The 27,932-nt window shown below is 46.8% G+C and overlaps 2 protein-coding genes across 7 annotated transcripts; both read right to left on the bottom strand.

Annotated features, from left to right (window-relative positions):
- Positions 1 to 84: 84 nt before the first annotated feature.
- Positions 85 to 17,039, bottom strand: LOC126980576 (beta-mannosidase-like). 4 transcript variants are annotated; one of them, XM_050830652.1, is made up of 19 exons: positions 16,923 to 17,039; positions 16,095 to 16,226; positions 15,027 to 15,181; positions 12,208 to 12,360; positions 11,681 to 11,829; positions 11,224 to 11,432; positions 10,891 to 11,020; positions 10,374 to 10,520; positions 9,245 to 9,416; positions 8,625 to 8,818; positions 7,222 to 7,412; positions 6,115 to 6,305; positions 5,742 to 5,841; positions 4,761 to 4,938; positions 4,053 to 4,200; positions 3,515 to 3,603; positions 2,957 to 3,079; positions 1,466 to 1,675; positions 85 to 808 (listed from the first exon to the last, which is right to left on the bottom strand). In XM_050830652.1, the coding sequence occupies exons 3-19, from the start codon at positions 15,151 to 15,153 to the stop codon at positions 497 to 499; spliced, it is 2,823 nt and encodes a 940-aa protein (XP_050686609.1). In that variant the 5' UTR covers positions 15,154 to 15,181; positions 16,095 to 16,226; positions 16,923 to 17,039; the 3' UTR covers positions 85 to 496. The 4 variants fall into 4 exon arrangements, with proteins under 4 accessions (XP_050686609.1, XP_050686610.1, XP_050686608.1 ...); XM_050830653.1 differs by lacking the exon at positions 16,095 to 16,226 and having other exon boundaries at positions 16,923 to 17,012; XM_050830651.1 differs by lacking the exon at positions 16,923 to 17,039 and having other exon boundaries at positions 16,095 to 16,243.
- A 449-nt stretch (positions 17,040 to 17,488) lies between these two features.
- LOC126980575 (mediator of RNA polymerase II transcription subunit 1-like) lies at positions 17,489 to 27,840 on the bottom strand. Of its 3 annotated transcripts, none has more exons than XM_050830646.1 (11): positions 27,709 to 27,840; positions 26,605 to 26,843; positions 26,283 to 26,416; positions 25,696 to 25,849; positions 25,226 to 25,360; positions 24,871 to 24,982; positions 24,162 to 24,363; positions 23,308 to 23,539; positions 22,813 to 22,993; positions 22,146 to 22,362; positions 17,489 to 21,787 (listed from the first exon to the last, which is right to left on the bottom strand). In XM_050830646.1, the coding sequence occupies exons 1-11, from the start codon at positions 27,755 to 27,757 to the stop codon at positions 18,121 to 18,123; spliced, it is 5,322 nt and encodes a 1,773-aa protein (XP_050686603.1). In that variant the 5' UTR covers positions 27,758 to 27,840; the 3' UTR covers positions 17,489 to 18,120. The 3 variants fall into 3 exon arrangements, with proteins under 3 accessions (XP_050686603.1, XP_050686606.1, XP_050686604.1); XM_050830649.1 differs by having other exon boundaries at positions 22,146 to 22,347; XM_050830647.1 differs by having other exon boundaries at positions 25,705 to 25,849.
- Positions 27,841 to 27,932: the final 92 nt, after the last annotated feature.

Raw genomic sequence — 27,932 nt, 5'->3', positions numbered from 1 at the left:
ACTTATAAAGATAACAAACACAACACTACACTTCCCTCATACCTCTTTAGTGTGTACAGTCAAGGATACAGAGACATACTACACTACGACAAACTCTCCCTTTATTCAGCACTGCCTCGAGAGAACATGCAAAGACCCAGACAACACGACACTGCTTTGAGGCCTACTGTTACGTACTGGAGATGATGGCTTGGTACTAAACAGAAAGACCAATGAGAACAGTTTAAAAAGGTCCACAGTGGTTATTTTACCTCTAAAATAATGGATGAGAGTATGTCTTGAGATCTTCCCAGACTTTCAATGCTGTTCTGTGTGGACCTAATGACTTGACGATGAACATATAGACAGATTAGTACAGTTTTAAATGATCCACAGTGGTTACTTTAGCTCTGAAATAATGGAAGTGTGTCTCAAGATCTTCACACTTTCAATGCTGTTCTGATGCCTGCCATTCTGTCTGGAGGTAATGATGAATAAAAAGCCTCGAGGATCGTGCCTACCAGATGTTCCGGATGTCATTGGGATGCAGTATACCCTCGGCCAGCGTCTCACCTCCGTACCGTTGTGCATAGGTGTCAGTGAGGGACTTGACGCTCATCGATGCCTGTAACTCTGCCGCCGTCACCTCCTCGCCGGCGTAAAACTGAACCGCCGTCTCTGCCTCCGTCATGATGAACCCGTTGTCCGAGAACACTCCGGGGTGCGTTGTCTCCAGCCACACGAAGAGCGCTGGAACGTCCGTCCTCACCGTCACAGCAAAGGTCCAGTTGCTGTATTGTGTCTGTGTGGGTCCGATGATGTCCCCAACCTATGAGAGGGAAGGAAAAGGACATAAAATTTAGCATAGTGTTCAGTAAAAGACATAAAAATTAGCACAGTGTATAGCAAAGGACATGAAAATAAGGACATAAAAATTAGCATAGTGTATAGCAAAGGACATAAAAATCATATAGCATAGTGTATAGAGAGTATCAGAACACCTCCTCACCTGATATTGACCTCTCTTTCACCCTCTCATGTGACCTATAACCTTGGCATTCACTATAGCACATGTCTCAAACTTGACCTTTTTACCTTTAACCTTTGTGTGTCTATTCCCAAACACGACCTTTTTTACATCTCCACCTACAAATGACCTCTTTTTCAGCCCTCATTCTGTTCCTATGACCTATAACCTTATAGTTTACTATAGCACATGTCCCAAACTTGACCTTTTTAAAATCTCCACCTACAAATGACCTCTCTTTCAGCCTCTCATTCTGTGCCTTTTGACCTTTAAGCTTGACGTTCAACTATAGCACATGCCCCAAACTTGACCTTTTTACCTCTGCACCCAAACTTGACCTCTCTTTCAGCCTCTCATTCTGTTCCATATGACCTATAACCTTGGCGTTTACTAAAGCACACACCTCGAACTTGACCTTTCAACCTTTGTGTCTCCATTCCCAACCTTTCCCAAGCTCACCTCAACAGCAGCATGGAGTAAGAGCGCATATTTTGGCTTCTCAAGGAGATAGAAGGTTTCCGGGCCCAGGAGGAGTTCATCAGAGTCTTGGATCTGGGCGGTGATGAAACACATGTCCTCGGGATCAGAGAGCCCTGACTGGCAGTGCTCCGAGATCTCCAGGTCCATCGTCAGGCTTATGTTGGCGACTAGCTTGGAGGTTTGCCCTGGCTGTGATGGTAAGGAAGGCATTGATAACATGTTGATGAGTTTAACCCATCTGCTGCAGTTGAAACGAAGTTGGCTTTCCCTGGTAGCCTGGTAACACATACTCCCAGGTCCTTCTCTGCCTCTGTGGTGGATAGTGGAGTGTTTCCCATGTGGTATTGGTGTGCTGGATATCCACTCGCGAGGTGCAGGACTTTACATTTTTTTTAATTGAATTGTAGCAGCCACTTTTTGCTCCATTCCTGTAGCTTGGTGAAGTCTTCTTGTAGGAAATCCACAGTCAAGGGGTTAAAGCAAAAATTGACACCCACCCACTTATTGTTAACCCATTAGGTATTGTAGGCATATTTCTGTTTTCTTCTCCTTACTTTCTTCTGTGGCTAAGATACTGTTCCCCTTTCCTTCTATAACTATTTCTTCACTCATTTCCTTGTCCCCTATAACTGACTTGTTAACCCCTCGACTGTGGATTTCCTACCAGAAGACATCACCAAGCTATAGGAATGGAACAAAAAGTGGTTGCTACAATTCAGTGAAGAAAAATGTAAAGTCTTGCACCTTGGGAGGGGATATCCAGCATACCAATACCACATGGGAAGCACTCCACTATTCACCACAGAGGCAGAGGAAGACTCGGGAGTGTATGTTACCAGGCTGCCAGTGAAGGGATATCCAGCACACCAATACCACATGGGAAACACTGCACTATCCACCACAGAGGCAGAGAAAGACCTGGGAGTGTATGTTACCAGGCTACCAGTGAAGGGATTTCCAGCACACCAATACCACATGGGAAACACTGCACTATCCACCACAGAGGCAGAGAAAGACCTGGGAGTGTATGTTACCAGGCTACCAGTGAAGGGATATCCAGCAAACCAATACAACATGGGAAACACTCCACTATCCACCACAGAGGCAGAGGAAGACCTGGGAGTGTATGTTACCAGGCTACCAGTGAAGGGATATCCAGCACACCAATACCACATGGGAAACACTCCACTATCCACCACAGAGGCAGAGAAAGACCTGGGAGTGTATGTTACCAGGCTACCAGTGAAGGGATATCCAGCACACCAATACAACATGGGAAACACTCCACTATCCACCACAGAGGCAGAGGAAGACCTGGGAGTGTATGTTACCAGGCTGCCAGTGAAGGCGAAATCCGTGCCAATCGCAGCGGACGGGTCGACTCATTAGTATTATCGTTCTTAATTAATTTTTCTCCCTCCTAATTCTTTCTATGCTTCTCCTTCCTTCCTTCCTTACTTCCTTACTTACCACATCAACTGAAGTCTGTGTGTAAATGAAAACAATGCCCAGCGTGTCATAGCGATGAAGGTTGATGACCACGGAGCCGGAAGTGATGGGTTCAAATCCCTCATTCACGACGTACACCAGCAGCTGAAACCATTATAGAGGATCCAGTATTAGGGATAAGGGGTTCAAACTCTTAAAAATAACATGATAGAGGATTGAGTATTAAAAGTAAGGGGTTTAAACACTTAATTCCTGACATATACTTTGATCTGAAACCATTATAGAGGATCCAGTATTTTGGGTAAGGGGATCAAACTCTTCTAAAAACATGACAGAGGATTGAGTATTAAGCGTAAGGGGTTCACTCTCTCAAAACATGATAAAGGATTCGGTATTAGGAGCAACAGATTCAAACTCTTCAAAATAAGATGATAAAGGATTCAATATTAGGAGTAAGGGGTTTAAACATTTAATTCATGACATATACTTTGAGCTTAAACCACTGTAAAGGATTCAGCACTAGGAAACTCTTACATGATGACTCGGGAGGTTTGTCTACGAAGGCTACAAAAGACTCACATTGTCCCCTTCCAGATAGGCAGAGATCAGAGTGGGGGCGAAGAATTTCTTGGCGTAGTAGTGAAGCATTTTCCACCGCCCTCCGTACTCTGACAAAGAAATAATAATAATAATAATAATAACAATGATACTTAGAAACAGGGTTAATATTCCTTGCTAAACTTAACCTTAACCTTCTTCCTGACCAAGAGACTCATAGATATCAAAATGAAGTAGGTAATGCATGATACAGGGATGGAATGATAGATATAGACATAGAGACAGATGTAGGTGTAGAGTGCACAGGCTCAGCAGGGATGCCATGATATCATACTCACCAAACTAGATTGACCCATAGCTATCTAACGCATAATGACTGCACAAAACCCCCTAGAATTAACACTTCTAGCAATAAATATAAATAGGTATCATTAGTTTTGTGGGTGGGACATTTTTTAGCCTGAAATCAGGAAAAATGAGAAGCTACGAACAGGGATGGAATGATAGATATAGACATTGAGACAGATGTAGGAGTAGAGTGCACAGGCTCGTGACTCACCAATGGAGGCCCACGATGCCCCCTGCCAGATGTCGTTGAGCTGCCAGTACAGGGCGCCGCTGGTATAACCTTCACCCTTCTCGTTGACCTCACTCATCCAGCGCCGGTATATCTCCGTTTCAACCTTCACCGCGACGGCCTGGTGGACCTGGTGGAGCGATAGGGTGGAGGTGAGAGATGTGGAGGTGACGGCAGCTCTGGGTATGCATGGGTGTTAAACTAGAGTTCGATAATACAGTAGTTCTCCCTTTGTTGATGTTTACTGTCTGGTGTTGTCTCTGTTATACATTCAAAGGCACAATGAATAACCTAATGCACCCTGAAGAGACAGAGAGAGACAGAGAGATGCAGAGACAAAAAGACAGAAAAATGAGATAGAGAGAGACAAAGAGAGCAAGATCAAGAGCAAGATCAAGAGACAGAGACAGAGACAGAGAGAGAGAGAGAGATGCAGAGACAGAACCAGAGAAACAGAGACAGAGTTTAAACAGGCAAAGACAGACATAGCTGGAGAGACAGAGAGAGACAGACAGAGACAAAGAAACAGACAGATTGAAGAGACAAAGAAACAGAGACAAAAAAAGACAGAAAAATGAGATAGAGAGAGACAAAGAGAGAGAGATAGAGACAAAGAAACAGAAAAAAACACAGAAAAACAAAAACAGAGAGATAGAGAGAGACAGAGACCACACCCCACCCATAACTTGCCTGCGAGAGATACAAATAATCCTCATAAGCCTTAACGGAGCCGTCCTGGGGTGGCATGTGCATATGTAGGCCGATCTGCAGGGCGAGCTCCTCCTGACCAAGCGGGTGGTGCTGGCGGTGGTACATGAGGGCGGACTCCCTGTTCCAATCCTCCTCGATGGTTACGGACTCCATGGTGCTGTAGGAAATTGGAGAGTTTTGTTTAGCCGGCGCAACATCCGTGGTCACATGCCGGAGAGAGACGGAAGGGGAAGGGATTATAGGAGAAGGGAACAGATCCCAACCCCTGATTAATACCTGGTACCCATTCACTGCTGGGTGGACAGGGGCGTAGGGTATCGGATCCATGGTGCTGTACGAAGGGTCAGAAAGGTCAGTGTGATTATCGTAAGGGGTGGTTTGGTTTGGTTTTAATAGCAAGGGGAGGAAGGGGACTGTACGAAGGTTACTGTCAGTGTCGTAAGGGATGGTTAGGTTTGTTTTTTATAGTACGGGAAGAAGGGGACTCTACGAAGGTTACTGTGAGTGTCGTAAGGGATGGTAAGGTTTGGCTTTTATAGTACGGGAAGAAGGGGACTGTACGAGGGTTACTGTCAGTGTCGTAAGAGATGTTTCGGTTCGGTTTTTATAGCAAGGAAGGGGAACTAGCAAGGGAGGGAGGAAAGGGAACTAGTAAGGGAGGGAGGAAAGGGAACTAGCAAGGGAGGAAGGAAGGGGAACTAGCAAGGGAGGGAGGAAAGGGAACTAGCAAGGGAGGAAGGAAGGGGAACTAGGAAGGGGAACTAGCAAGGGAGGAAGGGGAACTGGCAAGGGAGGAAGGGGGGCTGTACGGAGGTAAGTGATGTGTGTCATAAGCATACATTCTTTTTCTGTTTTTCTACAACGAGAGAGAAAGAGAAACTGTACAAAGCTTAGTGTTAATGTCGTAAGCACCTGTTTTTTTGTGTTTTCTACAACGAGAGAGGAGGTAAACGCACTCACATGAAGGACGGCCAGGACTGGAACCCGTACTCCGAGGCGAACCTGGTGATGGGCGTCTCCGAGCCAACCCAGGCGTCACTTAAGTAGTTGTAGTAATGCTCTGTGCAGGGGAGAGGAGGGGAAGGAGTGCGAGATTATTATAATTATTATTACTATTATTATTATTATTATTATTATTATTATCATTATTATTATTATTATTATATCTATCTATCTATCTATATACATACTATCATCAATCTTACTGCTGCCTTAGTCTGTCCGAGGAGCTTCCCGTAACATAACCTATCAAACATATAGTATCTACTTAACCTATCTACCCTATCTAAAAATCTATCTGTTTATCTTCTATCCACCTATCATCATCGCTTACTGTCGCCATAGTGTGTGTCTCCAGGGTTCTCCGCAACGTAGCCTTCCTCCTCCGACTCTATGCCGTTGCTGGGGGAGCTGACCACAAAGGGGCGGGTGGCGTCCTCCTCCTGCACCACCGCCTTGATTGTGTCCACGTAGAGCGTAATGTAGTCAGCCTTGTACCGCTCAAAGTCCGAGGATGTGCCGTACCTAGGATGAGAGATGAGGATTAGGCAACTGGGCTAGTTAGGTTAGGTTAGGTTTGACACAGACAGAGACAGAGAGATTAAGAGACACTGGGATGAAGAACAAGGAATAGGTTAGGTAAGGTAAGGTAATGTTAGGTTAGACAGACAGAGAAACAGAGATAGAGAGATTAAGAGACCCTGAGATAGAGAACGTGGATTAGGATACTGGGCTTGTGTTAGGTTAGGTTAGGTAAGGTAATGTTAGGTTAGACAGAGACAAACAGAAATAGAGAGATTAAGAAACACTGGGATGAAGAACAAGGAATAGGTTAGGTAAGGTAAGGTAATGTTAGGTTAGACAGACAGAGAAACAGAGATAGAGAGATTAAGAGACCCTGAGATGGAGAACGTGGATTAGGATACTGGGCTTGTGTTAGGTTAGGTTAGGTTAGGTAAGGTAATGTTAGGTTAGACAGAGACAAACAGAAATAGAGAGATTAAGAAACACTGGGATGAAGAACAAGGAATAGGTTAGGTAAGGTAAGGTAATGTTAGGTTAGACAGAAAGAGACAGAAACAGAGACAGAGAGATCAAGGTTAGCATTATAAGACACTCTCGCTTCTCACATCAGCCATTTCTAAATGTCAAGGAGGGGGTCAGTCAGGTTCCAATGGGTGTTTCTTCAGGTTCATGGTACAGAAGAAGACTCACACTACCACCATAGTCATAAAACTGCCCCTGGAAATGCCCACCACTCCTACGAAAGCCTTGTCAAATATATTTTAGGTAAGACAGGGACACAGAGACAGAAACAGAGATAAAGAGATTATGAGACCCTGAGATGAAGAACAAGGAATAGGCAACTGGGCTAGTGTTAGGTTAGGTAAGGTAAAAAAAATAAAAAAATAAAAAAATTAAAAAAAGCCCCAACACTCACCAGTTACCGCGAAGGGCCTTTTCGTTTTCGTTGTTTGAGGCCCAGAGGAGGATACTGGGGTGGTGCTGTAGCCGGCGGATCTGGGTCACCATCTCTGCTTCCACAGTCTCCAGGAAGTCTTCATTGACAGGGTACATGCTACAGGCAAACATCAGGTCCTCCCAGATCAGGATGCCCAGCTCATCAGCGATCTGGTGGGGACCAAACATGCATTGGGACATATTTCTAAACATTTCGTAGGAGTTTGTGGTATTTCCAGGAGTAGCTTTATGACCCTGGTGGTAGTCTGAACCTTCTTCTGTACCATGAACCTAAGGAAACACATATTTGACAAGGCTTTTGTATGAGTTTGTGGCATTTCCAGGAGAAGCTTTATGACCCTGGTGGTAGTTTGAACTTTCTTCTGTACCATGAACCTAAGGAAACACATATTTGACAAGGCTTTCGTATGAGTTTGTGGCATTTCCAGGAGTAGCTTTATGACCCTGGTGGTAGTTTGACTCTTCTTCTGTACCATGAACCTAAGGAAACACATATTTGACAAGGCTTTCGTAGGAGTTTGTGGCATTTCCAGGAGTAGCTTTATGACCCTGGTGGTAGTCTGAACCTTCTTCTATACCATGAACCTAAGGAAACACATATTTGACAAGGCTTTCGTATGAGTTTGTGGCATTTCCAGGAGTAGCTTTATGACCCTGGTGGTAGTCTGAACCTTCTTCTGTACCATGAACCTAGAGAAACACATATTTGACAAAGCTTTCGTAGGAGTTTGTGGCCTTTCCAGGAGTAGCTTTATGACCCTGGTGGTAGTTTGACCCTCCTTCTATACCATGAACCTCAAAAGACCCTCAATAGAACCTGACTGACCCCCTCTTTGACCTTTAGAGATAGCTGATGAAAGAAGCAAAAGTGTCGTAATAAAAAGCAATGGTCATCCTCGTAAACGGACATCAAAGTTTAGAGAAATAAGTGAGAGGAAATGAACAGACAAGGAGAAGGAGAGGAGGAACATAAAGGGAGGTAGATAAAGATGAGGGGATAAGAAGGAGGGAGAGAAGATTGAACGTAACAGAAGGGAAAAAAATTGAAGGCTTTCGTATGAGTTTGTGGCATTTCCAGGAGTAGCTTTATGACCCTGGTGGTAGTTTGACGCTTTTTCTGTACCATGAACCTAAAGAAACACATATTTGACAAGGTTTTCGTAGGAGTTTGTGGCATTTCCAGGAGTAGCTTTATGACCCTGGTGGTAGTTTGACTCTTTTTCTGTACCATGAACCTAAAGAAACACATATTTGACAAGGCTTTCATTGGAGTTTGGGTCATTTCCAGGGTTGGTTTTATGGCCCTGATGGAGAAATGAGAACAGAAGTATAGTGTCCATATTAAAACAACAACACACGCACCTCATAGAACACATCGGACTCGTAGATGCCGCCGCCCCACACCCTCATGCAGTTCTGGTGTGTGTCCGCGGCTGCCTGCATGAGGTAGCGCGTGTACTCTGGGGTCACCATCTCCGGCAGGACGTGGGCGGGAATCCAGTTGCTTCCCTTCATGAACATAAACACGTTGTTGACGAACACGCGATAGTGACGCCCTGGAACAAGAGGGACGGCTGTGAATGAGAGGACGGCTGTGAACGAGAGGATGGCCATGAACGAAGGGACAGCCGTGAACGAAAGGGACAGCCATGAACAGACTTGATTGTCTTCACCCCCCAAAAAATAAGTAAATAAAAAATGAATGAATGGAAAATACAAAATGGAAACTGACTTGCCTTCCCTGCATTGACCGAGGAATAATAAACAAGAAAAAACAAACAAAAACATACAAAAAATAAATAAACAAATGATTACTCGACTTATAACTGGTGGGACATTTTTTTTTTTAGGTGTTTGTGTGTGTGTGTGTGTGTGTGTGTGAGTGAAGGCATTACCCCAAGAAAATGTCCTTATAAATCCATTATATAAAACAAAAAATACACAAACTGGACCGGGTTGTCCAACACACTACCATACAACACCTTTAGTCGTGTCGTTCGGTTCAATGAAATCCTGGTTGAGCTCCACCGTCCTGAACCCAACCCTCACACTCTTGGCGGATGTCTCTGCCTCATCCTCGCTCACCCAGGTGGCTGTGAGGGTGTAGAGAGGCTGGGCGCCGTAACCATTGGGCCACCACATGTTAATCTGGTTCTGTGACGGGACGAGAAGGTAGAGGTTAGATAAATGAGGAGGAGGAGGAGGAGGAGGAGGAGGAACTAGAGAAAGGAAGAAGGAAAAAGAGTTGTTGAAGGTAATGAAAGGGGCTGAGGAGGAGGAGGAGGAGGAAGATGAGTGAATGAGAAAGTGAGGAAGGAACTAGGGAAAGGAAGAAGGAAGGGAAGGGAAAAAAAGGGAGTTGTTGAAGGTAATGAAAGGGGCTGAGAAGGTAAGGCTTAGATATATAAGGAGGAGGAGGAGGAGGAAGATGAGTGAATGAGAAAGGGAGGAAGGAACTAGGGAAAGGAAGAAGGAAGGGAAGGGAAAAAAAAAGAGAGTTGTTGAAGGTAAGGTAGGAAGGTAAGGGGAAGGTAAGGTTGGGGAAATCAATACACAGACTAAAAAAGGGAGTTGTTGAAGGTAAGGTAGGAAGGTAAGGGGAAGGTAAGGTTGGGGAAATCAATACACAGACTATAAAAGGGAGTTGTTGAAGGTAAGGGAGGAAGGTAAGGGGAAGGTAAGGTTGGGGAAATCAATACACAGACTAAAAAGGGAGTTGTTGAAGGTAAGGGAGGAAGGTAAGGGGAAGGTAAGGTTGGGGAAATCAATACACAGACTATAAAAGGGAGTTGTTGAAGGTAAGAGAGGAAGGTAAGGGGAAGGTAAGGAAGGAAATAGGGAAAGGGAGAAGGAAGGGAAGCAATGAAAAAAGAATTGTTGAAGGTAAGGGAAGGAAGGTTAGGGAAGGGAAGGTTAGCCATATTTAGTTCCTTCCTTCCTTCCCAATTTTCAGTTCATTCATTATTTTCTTTATCTCCTTCCTTCTTATTGTCTTTCTTTTCTTTCTTTTTCCTTACTTCTCTCCCTTCCTTCTTTCCTTACGTGGGGAAATCAATACAAATCCTAAATCAATTCTAAACCAACGGAGCATCAACCAAGAAGTCTCGTCACCTCCAAGAAGGTAATGTTGAACTCCAGCGAGGCCTTGTGGTTGACGACGGTGGCGGTGACGTGGTAGTTCATGGTGTAGATGCGGCCCAGGGCGATGGTGAGGCTGCCCGGCACCTCCCCCGATGAAATGGCCGCGTCACACCACACCTGAGGCAGCAAAAAAATAAATAAATAAATAAATAAATAATTACAACAAAGGAGACAGCTCAAGGGCAACAAAACGAGTGTAGAATGTAGGAATATGATGTCGTCCCCTTCCCCCTTATCAGTTCTTAATTATTTCTTTATTTTTCATCTGCTTTCCTTCCTGATTTTCCTCTTCCCTTTCTTCTAATCTCTATCTTTTTTTTAATTTCACTAAAGGAAGGGTTCACATCATCATCATCATCATCATCATCATTTAATGTCCATTTATTCCCTACAGTGGGGTTGGACGGGATATGCGCCTCCTGCACTGTTGCCGATCCATAGCTATTGTATAAGGGTAAGCTGAGGGGTGGCAGTGTCCATGTAGTACCTTCACTGTAGCCGTCCACCCTGGCATGAAGTTTGGGTCGGGCACGGAGGGCAGCTCAGCAGTGGGTTCAGCCGAGAAGATTATGTCACTGATGGTGAGTGTGTCCCAGGCTGCGATGTACCAGTCCTTCCTGTAATAGTAGTAGAAATAGTAGTAGTAGTAGTAGGAGGAGGAACAGAGGAAGGGAGAGATGGAGGAAGAAAGAAATGAAGGGAGGAAAGGAGGGATAGAAGAGAGGAAGGAGAGAGAGAGGAGAAAGGAAGGGAGGGAGGAAAAGAATGGAAAAGAAGGATAGCGTTACGGAAATCAAATCAGGGACGCAGAAATCCATACCATATGCCGGAGTTAGGGAACGCCGGCCCCCAATCCCAACTGAAGGAGGCTTGCATCTTCCTTATGTGGTTGGCGTGGCACTCCCCCTTGAATGCCGGGTCGACGCACTTGGGCGGCACTATGTAACTGGCGCTCTGGATGTCATACTGGCGGGCGGCGTACTCGACGGGTGACTCGAACCTCACCTCCAGAGTGTTGTCGCTGGATGCCTGGATGAAGGAGTGGATGAGGAGGATAAGGATAAGGTGGAGGGATGGAAAAAAAATGGAGAAAAATCTTATAAAGAAACTCCTGAAAACACACACACACAAGGTTCAAGGGATACTGAAGAAGAGGAAGAAAAAACACAAAAATAGAAATGAATAAAGAAAGAAAGAAGGAAAAGAGGAAAGGAAAGAAAGAAAAGAAGAAAAGCAAAACTAGAAAACAAAAAAAAAACACCACCACCCGAGCTTACCAAAAGGGCGGCCTTGATGTCGAACAGGTATCGGACGAACATGTTATTGGACGCTCCGACACTCTCGCCATTCAGCAAGACCTCCGCGGCCGTGTCCAGCCCCTCGAAGACCAGGGCAACGCGAGTGTGGTTGAGGAAACTACTGTCAGCTGTGAGGGAGGGAGGGAGGGAAGGAGAGAGGGAGGAAGGAGGGGCATAGGAAAGGGATGGAAGGAAGAGATAGAAGGAGAAATGAAGGGAGAAAGAGAAGGAAGGAAGGAGGGGCATAGGAAAAGGGAGGAAAGGAGAGTTGGAGGAAGAGAGAAAGAAATTGAGGAAGATATGGAAGATGAGAGAAGGAGGAGAGAAAAAGGAAAAAGAAAAGAAAGAAAAAGAAAGGAGGAGGAAGGTAATGAAAGAAACGAGGGAAAGAAAAGAAAAAAACTCAAGTAAATTTAAACGGTCTCCAATCCGCAGTATCACCAGAACAACACCCATACCTCAAACCAATTCAACCCCCCAGCCCCACCCCGCCCCAGAGCACCCACCGCGGACTGTCGTAGAGTAGGTCCAGTTCTCCTTCGACACCCAGCGGTAGTCCATGTCATTGTACCGATAGTAGATGTCGCCCCCACTGAGGACATTCGCAGCGAGGAGGTCTGAGTACACACCACCAGGCACTCTTCCGCCCACGCTGATGGCTGCAAAGAATGGCCCATGAGATCACGGTTATGAGGGCATTCCTACACTAGCTGGGTATGAAAGCCTTGCACATTCCCTCCCTCACTCCCTAAGCCCTCATTTGACAAGGCTTTCTGGGTATATCCATGGGTAACTTTATGACCCTGGTGGTAGTATGCCTGCAAAGAATGGTCCATGAATTCACACTAGCTGGGTATGAAAGCCTTGCACATTCCCTCCCTCACTCTCTAAGCCCTCATTTGACAAGGCTTTCTGGGTATATCCTGGGTAGCTTTATGACCCTGGTGGTAGTATGCCTGCAAAGAATGGTCCATGAATTCACACTAGCTGGGTACGAAAGCCTTGAATATTCCTTCCCTCACTCCCTAAGCCCTCATTTGACAAGGCTTTCATAGGATTCCTGGGTATGTTAATGGCCCATGAGATCACAGTTACGAGAGGCTTCCTATACTAGCTGGGTATGAAAGCCTTGCACATTCCCTCCCTCACTCTCTAAGCCCTCATTTGACAAGGCTTTCTGGGTATATCCTGGGTAGCTTTATGACCCTGGTGCTAATATGATGCCTGCAAAGAATGGTCCATGAAATCACAGTTACAAGAGGCTTTCTACACTAGCTGGGTTCGAAAGCCTTGTCTGTTCCCTCCCTCACTCCCTAAGCCCTCATTTGACAAGGCTCTCTGGGTATATCCTGGGTAGCTTTATGACCCTGGTGCTAATTTGATGCCTGCAAAGAATGGTCCATGAAATCACAGTTACAAGAGGCTTTCTACACTAGCTGGGTTCGAAAGCCTTGTCTGTTCCCTCCCTCACTCCCTAAGCCCTCATTTGACAAGCTTTCATAGGGTTTCTGGGTTATCGAAGGGTAGTTTTATGACCCTGGTGGTAATCTGATCCTTTTTCTATACCATGAATCTAAAAAAACACTCATTAGAACCCGACTGATCTCCTTTTCAGCCTCTGGAACTCCAACTTCTATCAACTTCCCTTCACTTCTTCAATACTTCCTTCACTTTGGTTTTCTTTCTCATTTTTTTCCTTGCTTCCTTCCCTTCCTTCCTTCCTCCATTCCACATACATCAGGACTATTTCTTCCTATTTCCTTCACTTCTTTCTCTGCCTCCTTCCCTCTCCCTCCCATTCCTTCCATTCACTTACTACACGCAAACTCTGACTGCACTGAACTCACACTTGTCGTCGAGATGCAGGGACCAGTTGGAGGGTATCATGATAATGGGAGGGGGATGGGGGTGGGTGCTGAGGTGGGCGAGATAGGCGAGGTATGCCGTCAACCCACACATGAGCAGAAGGCATACCAACGGAGGGGCATAGACTCGCCACCATGCCCCCTCACGTCGGGCTTCCCCCTCTCGGTTCAAAGGGTTGGGCGCCATTTCTCAGCGGAGTGGATGAAGGAGGAAGCATAAGGGTTGGGGGTCCTCACATTGTCTTCTCATTTTCTTCTTCTTCTTTTGGGTTTTATCAGCTTGTATGTTCTTCCCCTCTTCATCCGCTTTGTCTTCTTCTCATTAAGACACTTTGCGATTCATCACGTAAAACTTTTCCGAGTACAACTGTGTCTACCAATGAGCTCTCTCTCTTCTCCTCAACAACACTTTCATTTTCATTATTAAAAAACTTCTAGTACAACTGTGTCTACCAATGAGCTCTCTCTCTCCTTCTCATTAAGACACTTTGCGATTCATTACGTAAAACTTTTCCGAGTACAACTGTGTCTACCAATGAGCTCTCTCTCTTCTCCTCATTAACACACTTTGCGATTCATTACGTAAAACTTCTCTGAGTACAACTGTGTCTACCAATGAGCTCTCTCTCTTCTCCTCATCAACACACTTTGCGATTCATTACAAACAACTTTTCCGAGTGTAACTGTGTCTTACAATCAACCTAGTCCATGAAAGCTATCACTGTGGACTCTGGTGTGATCTAAACTTAACTATTCACTGAGCCTAGCCTGCCCAGTGCCTGTGTCTCTCTCTTTACACATGATAAGCTATCTCTGCTGATAAGGCCGAGCAGGAGGAGGGGGAGCGAGGGGAGTAATGTATACCAAGCAATGCCAAGTCAGTTAGGTTGTGCGTAATAATGTATGTAATAGTAATAATAATAATGATGATAGTAATAGCCTTGTTGCGTCCACTGGCATATATGAAAACAGGAAAATGTGTGGAGTAATATATTGATAGATAGATAGATAGATAGTGAAAGAGAACAAAAACTCATAATTAACAGATAAATAAACAGATGGATAGATAGATAGATACAAACAAGAAATGATGAATGAATGAAGGAAAGGAAAAAAAGGAAACTGAATTAACAAGGAAGAGAAGAAAACAAAGAAAGGAAAGGAAGAATCAAAAAGAAACAATAAACAAGCACACCAAAAATTAAGAAAAAAAAGATAGATAGATAGATAGATATATATTAACAAGAAATGAAGGAAGAAAGGAAAGGAAACTGAATTAACAAAGAAGCAGAGAAAACAAGGGAAAGAAAGAAAGAAAGGAAGAATAAAAAGAAATAACAAGCAAGGACAAAAAATTAATAAAGGAAAAGAAAAAAAAAGAAGAAATAATTGATAGATACAGATAGACATTGCAAAAAATAACACATAACAAATCTAATAAATCTACATCACATACTCACATTCATTACCAAGGCGTGAGAGAGTCCATCCAGTTACATTGACGTACGGTGATGCAGTTTGAGACATCACCACCATCCCCTTCAACACCGTCATCACCACCACCATCATCATCACCCTGCCGTCCATTCTCGTCCTCTTCCTCTCCTTTATTCTTCTGTAAGGTCGAAAATAGTAGTAGTAGTAGTAGTAGTAGTAGTATTCTTTGATTACTATTTTAACTGGTCAACTTTTCTTAATCAACGATATTTCTTCCTTTTTAATTAACTTTCTCTTTGTGTGATTTATTTATTCTATCAGTTATCAAATGTCACTATGATTCCCTAAACTTAACCTAACCTAACCTAACAAAACCCCAAACAGTTACTATAGGTCTTGACTCGGAAAACTCATATATGCTTCCTTATTAATGAGACTTCCTATACAACAAAGTGAGGTCATTCTTAGTTGATTTATACCATAAGGTGTTGGCTATCATGTGTGTGAAGATACCCTAAACTTAACCTAACAAAATCCCAAACAGTTACTATAGGTCTAGACTCGGAAAACTCGTATATGCTTCCTTACTAAAGGGACTTTCAATACAACAAAGTGAGGTCATTTCTTATTGATTTATGGCTATCATGTGTGTGAAGATACCCTAAACTTAACAAAACCCCAAACAGTTACTACAGGTCTTGACTCGGAAAACTCGTATATGCTTCCTTACTAATGGGACTTTCAATACAACAAAGTGAGGTCATTTCTTATTGATTTATGGCTATCATGTGTGTGAAGATACCCTAAACTTAACAAAACCCCAAACAGTTACTACAGGTCTTGACTCGGAAAACTCGTATATGCTTCCTTACTAATGGGACTTTCAATACAACAAAGTGAGGTCATTTCTTATTGATTTATGGCTATCATGTGTTTGAAGATACCCTAAACTTAACCTAACAAAACCCCAAACAGTTACTACAGGTCTTGACTCGGAAAACTCGTAGATGCTTCCTTACTAATGAGACTTTCAACACAACAACAAAGTGAGGTTAAGATCAAGATTAGTGTAACAAAATCCCACTTCTCACCTTCCAAGGACAGTGGAGGGCAGCTTAACTATGGCAGGAGTGACAGTCGTGGGCAACTTGACTACAACCACCTCTGTCCTTGTACCCACTCATGTGATTCAGCTTGTGGGAGACTCATCAGCTGACACATAGCTAAGGACACATGCAAACACCTGTCACAGAGCAGATAACACACAGTAACAGGTAACAGCCAGTGCTCTCTTATCTGAGGCTCTGGGAGATTACACAGCCGGCCAGGTCCATTCAAACACAGGATGGATGGAAGGAGGGGCAAAGGAGAGGAAGGAAGGGAGGAAGGAGAGAGGAAGGAGGGAGGGACAAAAAAAAGGAAGGAAGCATATATGAGCCTGGCACTGGCACCCTCCCTCAGGCCCTCAGCAGTGCCTTGGGGTGAGCCTGGCAGTGACACCCTCCCTCAGGTCCTCAGCAGTGCCTTGTGGTGAGCCTGGCAGTGACACCCTCCCTCAGGCCCTCAGCAGTGCCTTGGGGTGATCCTGGCACTGGCACCCTCCCTCAGGCCCTCAGCAGTGCCTTGGGGTGATCCTGGCAGTAACACCCTCCCTCAGGCCCTCAGCAGTGACACCCTCCCTCAGGTCCTCAGCAGTGCCTTGGGGTGATCCTGGGACTGGCACCCTCCCTCAGGCCCTCAGCAGTGCCTTGGGGTGAGCTTGGCACTGGCACCCTCCCTCAGGCCCTCAGCAGTGCCTTGGGGTGAACCCGGCGGTGGCTCCTCAAAGGTCAGGTTCACTTCCTTTCCATCTCCACCACTCCCCAAGGGGTTATCCGGCACGTGGTCTGGCTCCATGGTGGCTCCCTGTGGCTCCTGACCTTTGAAACGGCACTCCCTGGTGTAGCTCTTCACTTCCCTGGGGTTATTTTCCTTCATCCTTTCCTTCTTTTTGAACTTGATAGTGATCTTGATGTCACAGGTGGCCGGAGACTTCTCCCCGGCCAGGCCTTTGTATCGGCGGCTCCTGTGAAGGGAAATTTAACATGATTATTATAAAACACTCATGAAGTTGTCATTCCCTACATCTTGCACGCCACATGCTCTCCAGGAACTCTCTCGCCGCCTCAATCACTCGTCCACTCGTCTTTCCAATCTCTCTCTCTCTCTCTCTTCAAAATAGGACATCACGCCTCTGTTACAGTTTAGGGAAGAAATACAAGTGGGTGGGGGAGGAAAGCCTACCGGAGATACAGGCGAGGACGAAAAAAAAGTCTTGTGAAGTCCACTACCCCGTTTAACACCTACAAAATGATCCTTAGGTTTCTCACAAAATTTCAAGCAGATTGCCCACATTTTTCAAGGAAGAGGAAGGGAAATATGTATGACTTAAAATCTCTCCCTCTCTCTCTCTCTGAACACTAGATTAGATTAAGACAAACACTAATCCTTGACAGACTTTATTGTTTTCTTTACACTGTACAGTACCACCAACTCTTAATAGGAAGAAAGCATTGGTAGAGGCAGTAAAACGTGGGAAGTGAAGGGTTGCAGCTGTCATCTGATAATATTGCCTCCTCCCCCTAACCCGGCAAGACAAGGGATGCAACACCGAGTCTCTTGAAAACCTTACAGACAAACCATACAGCCGAGAGTCGTCATTTGTGCACACACGCATTATGCAGGGCTCACATGTGGGTCGGCTGTCTCACTCACAATAAATAAATTACCTGTCATTCACTTGTCATTGGGGGAGGCTCAGCACCCTTCCGAACACAAACAGGGAGTTTCGGAACCCTTTCTTGTGTGTGCCAATGAGTTCCAGCACCCTTACGGACACACACAGAGGCAGTGGGAGTAACAGAACCCTTTCTCGCATGTCCTCACGAACTCCAGCACCTTTCCAAACACACACAGAGGCAGTGGGAGTATCAGAACCCTTACTCGCGTGTTCTCATGAGCTCGGCACCTTTCTGAACACATAGAGGAAGTGGGAGCATCGGAACCCTTACTCACACATGCCAATGAGTTCCAGCACCCTTATGAGCACACACATCAGCACTGGGAGTATCAGAACCCTTACTTCCTAGTGCCCATGAGTGCTTCGTCCATCAACTCGTCGTCAATGATGCAGGGCGAGGGCTGGGAGGCCACGGAATGCGGTGAGATCATGTTAAGTGGAGACGGGACAGGTGCTGGGGACTTCACGATCTTGATGGAGACAGAGGGGGAGGGGGGGTATCCTAGCCCAGGCAGGGAGGTGGTCTGGGCGCTGGAGATACTGGAGGAAAGACTCTCCGATATCTTGGTCTTCTCCGGCACTGGGTCTTGGCTAGCGGCCCCAACTGGCTCCTTGCTGTCAATGCCCTTCGCTAGAGTGGTGTGTAGAGGTGCCTGGCGAAGCGGAGATATTGCCGGTGTGCTGACAGTCGTGGAGGTGGTGGAGGAGGGCGGTGGGGGTGGTGGCGGAGGTGGAGGTGGCAGTGGAGGTGGTGTGGGGTCAAGAATGTGGTCGACGGTCCCCCCGCTGGTACTGCTTGAGGTCACAGGAGGTCGGTAGGGTGGCAGTGTGGCCTCGGATTTGCTCTTCCCGTCCTCCTTCGCCTCCTTGCTGGATTTAAAGGATGGCGCTGTGAAGGAGTCCTGGGAACGGATGAGGTCGCTGGATGATGAGGGTGCGGCTGCCAGAGGGATAGCCGGTGCACTAGTGGTGGATGTATCATTGGTAACACTGCTACTGCTACTGGTGGTGGTGGTGGTGGTGGTGGTACTGGTGGTGGTGGTGCTGCTTCCCTTATCCATGAAGGTGTCCGCTGTCTTACTGGTGGAGGATGTGGAGTCAGAGGTCGCCCCAAGAGTGGAGTCAGCTTCCGCCTTTAGTGGTCCAGGCTTGTCCAGCTTGTCAGTGCGAGATTCAGGCACCGTTTTGCTCGGTTTCTCCGTGGTCTCGGATGACTCCAGCTTCCTGTGGCTCAGACCCAGACCATGGTCCTCCTTTGGGGTCTGCTTCGGGAGGGGGGTCTTCACTATGCTCTCCTTCTTGGGCTCGGAGATGGGGCCTAGGGACTTAGCAGGCGAGCTGTCCTTCGGTTTGAGTCTGTCCGCGGAATTTACCCGATCCTTCTCTTTCTCCTTGGTCCTCTCACGCTGGTACTGCAGGGGGCTGGAGTGCATGCCAGGGAGGGTAGTGCCAAGCGGAGACACAGCCGTGGCGGTCACACTGGACATGGAGGACCTGGGCAGCTTAGGGATTGGCGGGAGACTCGACATGGAGACCTTCTTGGAGGCCGGTCCGCTCACCACTCCAGGTTTGAGACCAGATGGGGACTTGGAGACTGTGGGTTTGGGGGAGCTGGTGGACAGGGACTTGGAGCTTTCGTCCTTTTTCTTTGCCTTGTTGATCGTCAGTTTGAGGCCGCCAGTCGAGGGTTTGACGGTGAACTCGGTCTTCTTCTCCCCCTCTTTCTTGCTCTCGGCTCCATCACCCTTTGAGGACTCCTTCTGCCCCTTGTCGTTCTTCTCAATGATGGTTACTGCGTCCGAGGAGTTCCCGACGCCAACACGTAGCTTATCCACGATGTCGGACAGGCTCGGCCCCTTACGGTTTTTTGGCGGCGATGCTTTGGCCTTGTCAACCGAGAAGACCGGAGGCTTGTCGTCGAGGGAGGCCGGTGCGGTATGTGGTTGTGTTGACGCGAGGAAGGACGAGGATAGGGAAGCTGACGACGCCGTTTCACCCGTCGACACCTTGGTGATCGTTAGCGCATCGCTGAGGCCATTTTTTATCTTCTCGCTCATTGATGTATTGCTTGAGGAGGAGGAGGAAGAGGAGGAGGAAGACGTTTTGACTTTCGGAGCTGCAGAACCGGATGATGACGAGGATGTGGATGAGGAGGAGGTGGTGGTGGGCGTGGTGGTGGTGGTTGTGGTGGTGGACGTGGTGGTGGTGGTGGTAGTGGCAACGACCGCTGCCGTGACGGTGACAGATGAGGACGAAACAGATAGTGAGGATGAAGACGTGGAGGAGGTGGATGACGATAATGTGGATGAGCTTATGGATGAGGAGGAAGCGGATGAGGACGAGACCGAGGATGCTATGGTGGATGAGGGTGTGGATGAGGATGAGCTAACAGGGCGGGAAGGGCTCGAGCTTGAACTCCTCTCCTTCTCCTTGCTCTTGAGTTTCGGTGAGAGCGACGGCTTCGAGAACGTCGGCGAGGCGGACTTAAGTTGCGTCATGCTTGGCTTCCCCAGGCTGGTGTGTTTCGGCGACATGCTCGGGTGCTTCGGGCTTCCTGTCGAGGGCTTAGGGCTGCTCCTTCCCTTGGGTGAGGAGCTCTGACCGCCACTCTGCGTTGGGCTGTAAATCACTTTGTTAGGCTTGTGTGTTGGGCTGACGGAGACTTTGCCTGGTAGAATGGACTTTGAGAGGCTTGGCGAGAGGGAGGGCTTCTTGGAGGGGGACTGATAAGGAGGCGTGCTGGGCTTAACGGTGATAGCGGACAGCCCGGACTTGCTGCTTCCATCCCCTTTGAAGGATAAGGACGAGTGCTTGAGTCCGCTGCTTATGATCTGGACCTTAGCCGGCTTACTACTGCTGCTACTGCTACCCCCACTGGTGCTGCTGCTGGAGGTGCTGTTGCTGGGGGAGTCCTCGCGCTTCCTCTTCTTATCCTTGCGGTCCAGATCCTTCTTATCCCTCCTTTCCTTTTTATCCTTGTACTTGTCGTCCCCGGATTTGAGAACAGGGGTGACGGTGATGGATGAGGGGATGGAGATGGGGGTGTTGCTGCCAGGGATGGGGATGATCTCAATACCAGGACGCTTCAGTAACGCCGCGCTGAGTGACGCTGAGGAGCTGTGACTGCTGCTGCCACTGCTACCAGACTTCTTGCTTGAGGTCTCGGCTTCGGTGAGGTCCAGGACGATTGGGGACTTGCGTGAATCGTGTCCGTCGGTCCGCTGTTTCTTGACCTTCTTCACGTCCTTGCTGTCCTTGATGGAGTACGAGTTGATCTTGGCATAGTTCGCGGCTGAGGCGGCGCCGTAGACCTGCTCACGGAGTGCCGCCAGGTCGCTGGTGGCGATATCCGTTGTGCCGCTGTCATTGGAGGAGCGCCTCTTACTGAGGACGCTTGGCACCTTCTCCACCTTGATGTCCCGCTGCTTCATCTCCACCAGGCTGGACACGGCGTCGCCCAGATACGAGTCCGAGCTACGATCATCTAGGTCAATCACGTCCTCGATATACTTGGGGCTCTTCCGGTCGGGGTCCAACACGCTCTTTTTCTTCCTCACTTTTGCTGACTTGACCTCACCTAAAAAAGGCTGGCTGATGCTTGACTTATGGCCCATCGCTCCCAGTAGCGCGCCGTACCCTAAGGGAGTGCCAGCCTCCTGCACGGCGTTCCCTAGGGCTGCCAGGGGGTTTGTGGACGCGGTGGCACTCGCATCGGTGGTCCCTGTGTGCTGGCCGGGGGGGAAGGGGGTGTTGTAGTAGTTGTGGGAGGTGTTCGTGACGACATTGTTGAGGTTGGTCATGTGCGGCGCCATCAGCTGGTCCCGGCGCATCCCCAGTTTGTCGTACTCGTTAAGAAGGAACTTGGTGGTGTTCTGGTTGAAGTCGGAGTTGAGCTTGCCGCTGCCCATCATGACAGCCGAGTCCCCGCTCATGACGGCATCCTTCCGCTCCTCCTTGGCGACCTTCCGCATCACCGCCCTCATCGTCACGGGGATCGACATACACCTGACGCAAGGAAAAAAAAAGAGAAAAAAAAATTAGAATAAAGAAGGAAAGAAGGGAGAGAATGAAGGTGATGCGAGAAAAAGAGAAGAAGAAGGAAAGAAGGGAGAGAATGAAGGAATAAAAAATAAATAAATAAATAAATGGGAATGTATAGAAGGAAAGAATGAAGGAAGAATAAAAGGAGGGAAATAGAAAAAAAAATAATGATAATAATAACAATAATGCAATAAAAAATGTCTTAATCTATCTACTAGAGCTGAAAGGGCAATGAATCTAATGTAATATAATGTAATACCTACGTAACACCACTACTACTACGATTACTACAACTACTACTACTACTACTGTCAACCCTCACCTCTGCAAAACCTTGGTCACATATTCCTCCGAGCAGAAGCCAGGGTCAGGGGTCAGCGTGTGGAGGCGACAGCGGGCATTACAGAGGTCGGTGAGGTCAATCTCCGCCGTGGCCGTGCTCTCCTCCTGGGGGTGCTCGAAGGTCACAGATATGTACTCGTGGCTGGCGGCGGTGACCTCGAAGATGTAGGCCGAGTCCAGGTCTGAGGGGGACGAGGCTTTGAAGTCCAGAGCCAAGAGAGATTTTGAATACTGAACTTTCTGTCTTCACTCAGTCATACAATACATTATTTTTTTATAGCAGAGCAAGGGTTCCCAAGCATTATTTACACATTACCCCATTGCCCACACCCCTTATGTATTTGTGTGTGGTATATTAGGCAGAGGTTAATCCCCTGACTGTGGATTTCCTGCAAGAAGACATCAACCTACAGGAATGGAACAAAAAGTGGCTGCTACAATTCAATGAAGAAAAATGTAAAGTCCTGCACACCAATACCACATGGGAAACACTCCACTATCCACCACAGAGGCAGAGAAAGACTTGGGAGTATATGTTATCAGGCTACCAGTGAAAACCAAATCTGTGCCAATCACAGCAGACGGGTTAATAAAAATGTAACAAATGAGAGAGGGAGAGTAGGGGAAAACAATACAACTCGACCCACCTTGCTTGCTGGCAGGCCGAACGCAGGAGGCAATGAGAGCGTTGAAAGCAGCCTGGGCTCTGAGGCACATGAGGATGCTGGTGATGTGCGTCGGGTGTGTGAAGGGAACGCAGGTCACCATCACCCCCGGCACCTCCCCTGCGCTGGTCATGAAGTAACAGTGCTGCTGGTCGGGCAAGGTCTGCAGAAGGTGGGAGAAGAGTTAGGTCAGTATACATAATAGCAACTAAACAATTTTTCAAACAGCCTAACAATAGATAATAAGTATAGTATAACATCTCTTGCCTGTACCTTTCTGCCCTAATCCATTTATCAATCTTTAATCGCCAATGTCATGAACAAAACTCGTGATATCTTGACTACGCCTAACATGAAGTGATATATCTAATGTGTCTTTGTTTTCCCTCCTCTGCTTGACGATCTTTAATGCCCAATGCCCTGAAAAATCTCCTCTTGTCTAAGCCATTTCTTGCTCACAGAAACAACGGTCCGTACCACAAAGAGCCCCCGGTTGCTGTTGCATTCGGAGTGTGTGTCCGCCGCCTGCTGGATGATGAGGGGGATGAGTGACTGCTGGTTGCTGGGGTCGACACACTCCAGCCCAGTGACCTCATTGATTCGCTGCAGCAGAGCAAGGGACACAGGCATGGGGCGGCGCAGCTTGAGGGAGAAGCAGGCCGGCAGGGTCATACTGTTGTCGGTGGTGAGGCCCGAGAAGGAGGGCAGTCTGTCGGAAGAGAGGAAAGATTAAGAACTAAGGAGATACGAGGAATTAAAAAGTGATGCTGAACAGGATAATCATGGAAATAGTACTAAATAGGATAATTATACATGTGGTGAGGCCTGGGATGGGTAGCAGAGTCTATGGAGGGAAGGAAGGAGTAAGAACAAGCAGAGTCTGAAGGGGATAGGAAAGGAAGAAAGGAAAGAGTGGGAACAAGTAAATATGAGAAAGAAAAACTGGTGCTGAACAGGACAAACATACAACTTGTAAAACATAAAAAAAACAAGAGAGATATGGGTACCAGACCCTGTGGAAAGGAGGGAAAGGAAGGTAACAATGGGAACAAATAAATACATGGAACACAAGGATTGACACTGTACAGGACAATCACACAACTCATAAAACCTATAACAAACAAAGAGGAAGAAAGACACACACACACAACACTGAGGAACATAAACAGAGACCCAACAAAGAGGGAGAGAGAAACTGGACAAGACAATCACACAACTCATAAAACCTATAACAAACAAAGAGGAAGAAAGACACACATACACAACACATAGAGGAACATTAACAGAGACCCAACAAAGAGAGAGAAACACACACACACAAACACACGTACTTCTTCCCATTAGCTTGCTTGGTTATGAGCATGAGTGTAGTCGTCTGCAGCTTATGAGAGTTGGAGGCCTCAATGTTCACCGTGACGTAGTGTGAGAGCTCTCGGGAGTGTGGCGTGTCAGTGGTGAGGGTGACAGCGCGCCCGGCAGCCACGTCAAGGAGTTCATAAGGCGACACGAAGTACACAAGTCGCATGGCGTGTCCTGTGGAGGAAGAACAGGGTGAGTATATAGTAATAATACACAGAGGATAGCTGCTATGTTATATAGATGTCCAGGGGTCGGAATAGAGTGCATGTATGTGAAGGGAGAGAGAAGGAGCTCGGATGAAAAGGAGAGGGGAAGGAAATGAGAAAGAAAAGGAGATTGAAGGAAGATAAAAAGGAGAAAGTAAAGAAGGAGGGAGGGAGAGAAGGAAAGAAGGGTAAGAAACGAGAAGGTGTAGGAGAGAAAGAAAGAAGGAAAGACAAGGAGAGGAAGGAAATGAGACAGAGAAGAAGGAACGAACGAAGGAAGGAAGACAAAAACCAGAAACAAAGAAAACAAAAACGCAAACAGGGGAAGGAAAAGGGGGACTAAACAAGACAAAGAAAGATTACTAAAAAGAAAAAATAAAGGAAAACGAAAACACGAACAAATTAGAACGAAAACAAGATCGGCTCGAGAAAACAACAACAACAACTGGGCAAGAAACTGAGACATAGCACCCACCTCCTCGCCTTCGCTGGAGCAGGCCGACCGGGGACTTAAGAACCAGCTTGTAGGGGTCTGTGATGGTCTCCTGCGCCAACTCAAACAGCTTGGTCAGGTCCGTCTCCAAGGCCTGAACAGCAAAGAAAATCATACGTAAAAACTAATTACAAAACAAAGCAGTACCGTAAAACAATATACACAGTAGGAAATGTAAAACTCAGGTAAAAACTCAGCAAAGAACAGCAAAGAAAATCGTACACAAGAACTCATTACAAAACACAGCAGTACCGTAAAACAATATACACAATAGGAAATGTAAAACTCAGGTAAAAAAAACTCCGCAAAGAAAATGAAACCGCCGAAATTAACCGACCTGCAGCGCCTGGAATGCCTTGCTCTTGATCTTCTTGTCGGCATTGAGTTGATATATGGAGGAGAAGCCATCGAGGTGGGCAGTGAAGTCGGCAAAGTCCCCCCGGCTGAGGCACTCCATCAGCTCCGGCGATGACTGTAACGAGAGAGAGAGAGGTATAGCAAGTTGTGTCTTTCTATTATCATTACCATATTATTATTATTATCATTTATTTTCCTTCTGAGTTTGAATGAAGGAAGGAAGATAGGAAGGAAAGGAAGGAAATGAAACTGCACATACAAAAGGAAGGAAGGAAGGAAGATGACAGTTAAACAAAGGAAATGAGAATGCAAATCAGGAGAGAGGGAAGGAAGGTGAAAAGGACAAGAAAGGGTCAAACAGTTTAAGGGGAGACTGAACCATTATAGATAAGGAGGCAGGACAAGACGAGAGTGTAGCTCAGGCCCTGTATACATAACACATACACATACACAACTCACCAGGCCCTCGTGTGTGCTCTGGTCTCCCGCCAACTCCACCTTCACGTCCCTCACACGACCGTCAGGCTCCAGCAAGACCTCCACGTAGAACATATCACACGACACAAAGACTTCGGAGCCGGACGTCCCTGCTGTGAATTTGAGGCTGCAAGGAAGAAGAGCTAAATTAACCCCTTGATTGTGGATTTCTAACAAGACATCACCAAGCTACAGGAATGAAACAAAAAGTGGCTGGTACAATTCAATGAAGAAAAATGTAAAGGGGATATCCAGCACACAAATACCACATGGGAAACACTCCACTATCCACCACAGAGGCAGAGAAGGACCTGGGAGTATGTGTTACCAGACTACCAGTGAAGGCAAAATCCGTGCCAATCGCAGCTGACGGGTTAAGTACAAGGATGACTAACAGAGCTTCCTTGTTCTCTAGATTCATACTGGTGGTGCAGAAATGTTTAAAAATATGACTCAAAGCATTACAATCTTAGCCATCAATTTGAGAGCAAAGCAAAACAAAGGGAAGGAAGAATTAGGTTGTTGAAGGCAAGGGCATAAAAGGCTAGGCTGCTACCCACCCGAGCTGCCTTGCGGTGGCCTCGAGGCGCTCCACCATGGCCGATAATGAAGTAACTTTGATGTTCTTCTGCAGGGAGTCCAGGCAGCTCCCCAGGGTGGCTCTCTCCCCTGGGTCAAGGAGGTGTTGCTTCTTCTGCAATGGGTTCACTAGTTAAGTTAATTGGTAATGTAAGTAATTAGTAAGTAGAAGTAGAGGTAGTAGTAGTAGTAGTAGTAGTATGATATCCATCAAAACCCAAACAAAAAAGTGACAGTAAAGTAAAAATAAATAAATAAATAGATAAATAAATCCAAGGGGTGACAAAAGCAATCCAATCCTACCATAATGGCCTGCTTGATCCCCTTTGCCGATTCCACAAGGGATCTGAACCCTCCGGCCTTGCTCCGCAGACGCTCCATCAGCACCTCCATCTGCCAGGCCGTGCTGGTGGTGGTGGTGGTGGTGGTGCTGGTGGTGGTGGCAGTGGTGGTGGTGGTGAGGGTGGTGGCGGTGGTGGTGGTGGTGGTGCTGGTGGGGGAGGTGAGGACCGACGTGCTTGGTGTGACCCCCCCATCGTCACCTGGAGGAGGTTAACGAGGGTAGGACAGGTGAGAGGTTGTAAGGATACCGAATTAATGGATTAGTTAGTTTTCTCTGCTTATGTATTATGTATAGCTATTATATATGTATACCTATTAATATGTACACCTGGAGGACGTTAACAAGGGATAGACAGGTGAGAGCTTGTAAGGATACTGAATTAATGGATTAGTTAGTTTTCTCTGCCTATGTATTATGTATGATCCCACAGAGATGTCAAATGTCACCTGAACGAAAAATTAACGAGAGATGGACAGGTAAGAGCTTGTAAGAATACCGAGTAAATGTATTTGTTAGTTTTCTCTGCCTATGTAATAGTTCCAAGGTCTACTATGTATTATGTATCACGTATAGCTATTATGTATGCTCCCATATAGATAGGTCAACGAGGGAAGGACAGGTAAAATGGGAGAGAGAGAGAGAGAGAGAGAGAGAGAGAGAGAGAGAGAGAGAGAGAGAGAGAGAGAGAGAGAGAATCCCCTGACCCTATCAACACCCTGTCAACACCACCTGCAACACCCTGTCAAACGCCCCTGTCAACACACCCTGGCAACCCTCCCTTACCCCCGCGGCCACTCCCCCGGGGCCTACCACACCCAGGGGGACGGAGGAGATTAATAAAGGGAAAATAAAAAGGGGAGAATAAGGGGATATTAATAAAGGGAGAATAAGGACGAGTACGAGCTGACTATGGAAGGGGTCAGATCGTCCCCTTCGGAATGTATCGCAGTGGAAGGCCTTGTAATGGTTTCCCAGGGACGGCGTTAAGTCTCCAAGTTCAGGATGCCGTTATGAAGGATTCTGTGGCGGAATCCATCGTTCAGGGACGTGGAGGACATACTTACTCAGGGTCTTGTTCGAGGCGTCCAGCAGCGGCCTCTCAACAGCGGCCATCTTGGTGTAAGCTAGGGGGGTAGGTACCGGTACCGATACCCTTAATAACGGTACCGGTACCAGAGTGCTCGGTATCGGTACCAATACTGAACAATACTGACAAAAAATATATATATAGTAAAGAGAGAGAGAGAGAGAGAGAGAGAGAGAGAGAGAGAGAGAGAGAGAGAGAGAG

Source organism: Eriocheir sinensis, chromosome 44 (genome assembly GCF_024679095.1).
Source record: "Eriocheir sinensis breed Jianghai 21 chromosome 44, ASM2467909v1, whole genome shotgun sequence".
Taxonomy (NCBI): Eukaryota; Metazoa; Arthropoda; class Malacostraca; order Decapoda; family Varunidae; genus Eriocheir; species Eriocheir sinensis.
Note: the sequence above shows the minus strand (reverse complement) of the source record. Positions and strands in the feature narration are given on the sequence as shown.